Consider the following 6,000-nt stretch of genomic DNA (forward strand, 5'->3'; position numbering starts at 1 on the left):
AAAATCGCTGGAGACTCTTGGTGTGTGATAAAGCAGATTTTGAACATGTAAGATATGGCCCAAATGATGGAGGACTCTGACTACTAGGCTTAGATATCTGGTTTTGGTAAGTCATTTAACATGCCTCTAAGATGCTGGGCCAGGGGGTGAGGGTCAAATAGTAGGTGGACTGAAATGTGAGGAGAGAAAACAAAGCTCGATAGCAGGAAAAAAATCCAGGTATCAAGTGATGAAATCTGTTCATCAAAATACTAGCAGTCAGAATAGACACTTAAAACCAAGGCTCTACAGTTCCTGGGTGATGATAAGATTAGGAAAGTGATGAAAGAGAAATCAAAGACCATTCCAAGGCTTTGGGTAGACTGATTACTTCACTGAATAAGTAAAGATGTTATTATAAAGAGAAATCAGTTTGAGAACAGATTATGAATATAGTCTGAGAAATGTCGAATCTGAGATATGAGCTGAGCTAAGAGTAGATGTTCTGTAAGAAGCTCAAAGTTTAAGGCTGAAACACAGCTCTTCAGCCCAGTCTTAAGATACAGATGGAGCCACAACTCAGTGGTTAACAGATGACTGAAAAAGAAGACTTGGCCGGGGCCTGCATCTGTAAGAAGCAGATACTGCCAACAGGCAGTAACAAAAAAAAAGCCACCGAAGACAAAAGAAGTGACCTACTGAGTCTCGATTTCTCCTCCATAAGCTTGAGAAAGTAGTTTAACTTCCGAAAAAAGGACAGTTATGAGAGGCCTACACTAAACGGTAGGTTGTCAACAAGATTAAGTGAGATAAAGAAGTAAAATTAATAAATAAATCACATTTAGCAACTTAAAAACTAGAAGGAAAAGCAGTGTTATGGAAAGCAAGGGCTTGTTTTTGAAGGCAGAATCAGTGAACAGAACTGGTCCAAAAAATACTTTAGCAAATGCCAAGAGTCTGAAATGAAGAAAGTGCATAAGACAAAGTATATTAACCCACCCACTATAATAACTGTGCTATGTATTTGTTTGCTGTCATTTCAGCCATGAGGAAAAGGACTTTGTTTTGTTTTCTGGTCATCATAGGTACCTAATAAATATGAACAAAAAAACCTAAGCTTCCTCATTATGAACAGCAGATACATTTAGAATTCAGTACAATTCTATAGAAAAGCATCTGAAAGGCAATTTTCATTCTCCATATCACCTTGATCTTAAGAAAGAAGTTGAATTATTTTCATAAACACTCCTGGTGCAATTCCATAACAGCCATGGATGAGTAAATTTAGAGTCACATTTACAAAAGCACACTTACTAATATTTACTAAATACCTACTAAGTGCATTAGAAAATATAAATTAGAAATAAGAGGTTTAGGGGGATATTTGGTGGGAGGGGGAAAAGTGATTTCCCAGCAACAGAAATTTTTAAGATTACTGCATAAATGCTACCTAGTCCAGAATCCACTTCTCAAGTTCTCAAGTACAGTTCAAAATTTTCTTTATATATGACACTTCTTTCAACACACACGGATTCCTATGTTTTTCAACATTACATTGTGGGCTATTATTGCTCCTAGAGATTTAAAGGTCTTTGTCATTGAGGAGGTTCACCTATGATCTGAGAGATGCCCAATTTGCTTAGGACTAATTAAACAAAAAACTGGTTCAACTTTTATAGCCAATGGACTATAAAAGACACGCTAATAGATATTAGGATAACCAATGGCAAGGTTCTAAAGTCATAGAAATTAAATCTTTGAATTAGAAAGAGCATTAAAGGTCATCTAGTCCAGTGAACTGCAAATGTCAGGCTTCAATGAACTTTTAACTGGTCTGTGGCAAAATGAGAGCAATGCAGTAAGTTTTCCTAAAACTAAATTTATTCCCTTTAAGAACTATTCTTCATTCTGAGATTATGTCCTTCTTTAAATTGTAAAGAGGCACTAAAATGCCCTTTCTTTTACAAAAAGATAACAGTTGATAATTAGTTTATTATCACTTAATTTATTTACTTGCCAAAACAAACAAAAAAAAAACTTAGCAATTCTATGTTGGACTTTACTTTTACAAGCCAGTAAAATCTAAAACTCTTGAGAACTTCTGCTCTAACCCAACCAATCTTCTACTATAATCCCTTAGAACAGGGTAAACAAGATGTTTTTCAGACCACGCTTGAACACCTCTGAAATTCAAGAGTCTCCAGTGAAGTGGAACCAAATGAAAAGAAGATATGGTTGTATTGGGAGTATACTCGCTTAGTTTTGAGAAGAAAAAGCAAAAAAGCAAAGCCTATAGAAAGAAAGGCAACTTATGAAACAGGAACCACTCAAACAACAAAGGCCAAGAAAACTGTTCAGCGAGGGGAGGTAGAAGGATGAACTCTGTCCTATACCTTGTCTTCCCTTAACATTTATGAAAAACCTTTTAAAAATAATTCCAAAAGCTAGAACATATAAAAATCTCCTGAGGTTAGAGCTTATCAGTTTACATTTCCTTCTGTACATTTCCTTTACTAATAACATCTAATTTTTAGCTGCACAGATTTCAGATTCAGAGGCACATGTCCACAGCCTTAATATCACCCAGGCCTAAAAATGCAACACATTGAAATACCACATCTACTCAGAGGCAAAAAAAAAACAATAAGCAGAGATATTAAAGCCCAATGATAATCTATATGATAATCAAAAAGGATGAGGAGTAGAAAGAGACGAGATCAAAACCTAAGTTCAACAAGCCCATACTGAAGGAACAAGGGAGCCTGGGGCACAGTTGTCTCCATTCCTCCAAGAAAATTTACCAACAGGCTGAAAGGGAACAGGTGAGATTTGAAAGTAACGTAAAACTGACTGCTAAAAGAGAAGTATGAGCAAAAATACCACACACAATGCCAGACATTCAAATATTTGCAGCACGAATGAATTAATAAACAGATATTCACACAAAGAGGATCTGAGTCCCAGTTTCCTAAGACATCATCCAAGGCACTCTAAATCCGTGTCAAACATCTTTCTTCGCTTTAAAGTTCAGGCTACAAATCTAACCTTTTGAAAAACGGAGCTCTCCAAATAACTTCCACTGGACCCTGTTCTAGTCTAGCTCTAGCCCAGGGAGTCTGGAAGAAGCAACTTCCCAAAGACACTGCTTGCATTGCTCAAATTCAGCACCTATGATTCAGAGTAGAAGGAAAAAACAAGTCAGTGGGAGTGGAAGCAGAAAGGTAACTAACACTCTGAGTAGCTCTGGGACGAGAACTAATCCTAGACAGACCCAGTAAAAATAAAAACCGACTTGTATTTATTATTAAATGAACAGAAACAATGCAAAAGTCTCACCAACTTTGGCCACCCATAATTACAAGAAGTTTTAACAATTCTTTCATCGCTGCTGCCATTCCAGGCTTTCTATTACCTCTCAACTTATCATTGTTCCAGCACTACTGATGGAGTCTCAATACCAAAGAATTGGGCTAGGCACCAAAATTGTATTAGCTAATCTTTCCTAGATTCTGTTGATCCACATTTGCAAGCACACAAATATTTCATTTTTTGCTTTTTTTCAATTACAGTTTACATTCAATATTGCTTTGTATTAGACAATCATATACTTTGCTTTGTGTTAGACAATCATATACTTTACAAAGTGTCCTCCCCCCATAATTTCTAGTTATTTCTATTATCATTGTCTATGTCTCTACTCCCTTGCTACAGTTTTCCACACCCCTTTTTCACCTGCATTCTAAGATCTCCTTGGTCTTTCCTTTAGGTCACTCTGCTCAAAAACTAAAAAGGGATGGCAGAGAACTGATATAAAGGGGGCAGGCTTGCTACAGGTAATATACCTACATGTATACTGTACACATATACTGTACACAGTATGTGTTGTCTATACACAGGTAGCATTTCCTGCCTTAAATGCCTCTTGAGCATGGACACAACTTGTGCTGGTGCTCACGATGCTGCAGTTAGCAATCCACCATCATGTTTCCTAGGAGTCAGGAGCCTTCCTGAACCTGCTAAAGAGCAAAACCAGATCACAAAGCCCTCAAAGCCACAGTGATCACGAAGCAACTGAACCCTTATTTGTATCAGCTCAGGAGGGTTAATTCAAGAGTCTTAACATCTGCTCCTTAGATTCCCATGACCTGTTCCACTCAAGCTAAAAATTCCATTCAGCACTTTAAAAAATTGTAGTTACACAATCCTATTAGAGCTCCTAAAAGGATTCAACATCAAAACATTATTCAGCCCAAGCCTAAGGTCCATATTTTGGCTGGAATGTTACCAGAGAACCGCAAGAGGCTGGGTGCAGTAAAAAAAGGTAAGTCTCCATGAATTACTCTCATGAAAAGGTAAGCCGTTCTTCAAAGTGAGGTGTGTCTGCGGTTTGAAAAGTCAGATTCAAAGGGCTCTTGTTCCCTGATAAAAATTAAACTAATGAAAGCAAATCAAAATTGAAAATCTCAGAACTCAGGGATTTATAGTTCACTTTTACCAAAATGTAAAAATAAAAATCCTGTACTCAGTAATGCAATACCTTCAATATCTCCCATGTAACTATTCAGCTATTATTATTCCTGAAGAGTAATTTTGTTGCAGGTAATGTTCAATGTATTTGGGTACCACGGAAAAAAGACACCTGTGCCTTGCAGGTCCTACACTACTAATCTGCCCAGGGTACCAAGGAAACAGAAAATGCTCTGATTTCTGGATATAATTTTCTGCAGTGCCAGGTAAAAGAGGTCACATGCCCTGAACAGCCGCGGCTCATTCAATGATGTAAATGCTCCTCAATTAATTTTACTAAAAATTTGGAGAAGCAAGGAGCCTAAGATCAATTCATTTAGACGCCGGGCGTCTGGTACTTTCCAGTATCCTTTTTTCAACGGACTCCCGTGCATCCTGTTTCCATCCCTTAGAAAGGGGTCGGCCAGCTGGGCACAAGCAGCCCGTGCATTCCATGCAGGTAGACACAGGATGGGCAGAGTCCCCAAGCACAGCCCCATCCCGAACCTCCTATTCGCCTGGGATCGGTACGACCCTTCCCAGGAAATACTGGATAGCGTTTTAAGTCACTGCCCGACCGGGCTGAGTTTCCGCCCGCGACCGCCTCGGGACTGCGGGAACCGCACCTCGTCACGCCCTGCAGCTCCCACCTCCCGCTGCCCCCGGCTCCACTGGGGCTCCCGGAGTCCGTCCCCGAGCAGCGCCCGCAGCCGCTGACTCGAGCGGAGCCGCAGAGGCGCGCTTATCCGCACCGCAGGGCACAGCCCGTCCGCACGCCCGCTCACTCACGCGGGAGGCATCGGCGGCGTCTCCATTGTGGCTCCTCTCGGGCTTCAGAACGCAGTCACCGACCGCCGCCGCCAGCACCATTCCAGCCACGGACGCCGGCACTGCCCACCCGCGGAGCCGCGTTCCATCCGCCTCACTGAGCGCCACCACCTGCGGCGGCGGCCCCCGCGGCCATGGCCCGCTCGGCCGGGCGCGCTCCGTCTGACTGCGCGGCTACCGCGCTCGCCGGAGTGCGGGGCGGGGGCGAGACCGGCGGGCGCGCGGCTCGGCCACTTCCGGGTTCGGCCCCGCCGGCGCCGACGCCGTGACGGGACGGCGAGGCGGCCTCCCGCGGCGGCCGGGGACCCCTCCCTCGGCGCCTCCCCTTCCTCCTCCCGCGGCTGAAGCTGCTGTTGCGTCGGCTGCGGCTGCGGCTGCGGTGGCTGCTGCTGCTGCTGCTGGGTGGCTGCTACTGCTGCCGAAGTAGGGCGGGCGTGCGGAGACGCGGGCCCGCGGGACTGGGGCCACGGCTCCTGCAGTGGGGTCTGTGGGTCACCCGGGCGGGAGAGCTAGAAAATCGGACAGGAGTGTCGTCGTGCAGGGAAAGGGAGCTCGAAAGCAGGGCGAAATAGCGCTCGCTATTCACCTACTGTTCTGCTTCACAGGTTGTTCACATTATTCTTTGGATTTGAGCCTACTGTGCCCAGGTTGGTGGGGAACATAAGCATAATCAACCAATTCCTCTAC

At 43.3% G+C, this 6,000-nt stretch overlaps 1 protein-coding gene across 1 annotated transcript in view; it reads right to left on the bottom strand.

Annotated features, from left to right (window-relative positions):
- Nucleotides 1-5,543, bottom strand: part of KLHL2 (kelch like family member 2) — a 77,899-nt gene extending 72,356 nt beyond the window's left edge. The window contains exon 1 of the mRNA XM_053658507.1: nt 5,275-5,543. Coding sequence (XP_053514482.1) covers nt 5,275-5,300 — 26 coding nt within the window. The 5' untranslated portion in view covers nt 5,301-5,543. The remainder of the gene's footprint in view (nt 1-5,274) is intronic.
- Nucleotides 5,544-6,000: the final 457 nt, after the last annotated feature.

This window comes from Artibeus jamaicensis, unplaced genomic scaffold, assembly GCF_021234435.1.
Source record: "Artibeus jamaicensis isolate MK-2021 breed Jamaican fruit bat unplaced genomic scaffold, CSHL_Jam_final scaffold_537, whole genome shotgun sequence".
Lineage (NCBI taxonomy): Eukaryota > Metazoa > Chordata > Mammalia > Chiroptera > Phyllostomidae > Artibeus > Artibeus jamaicensis.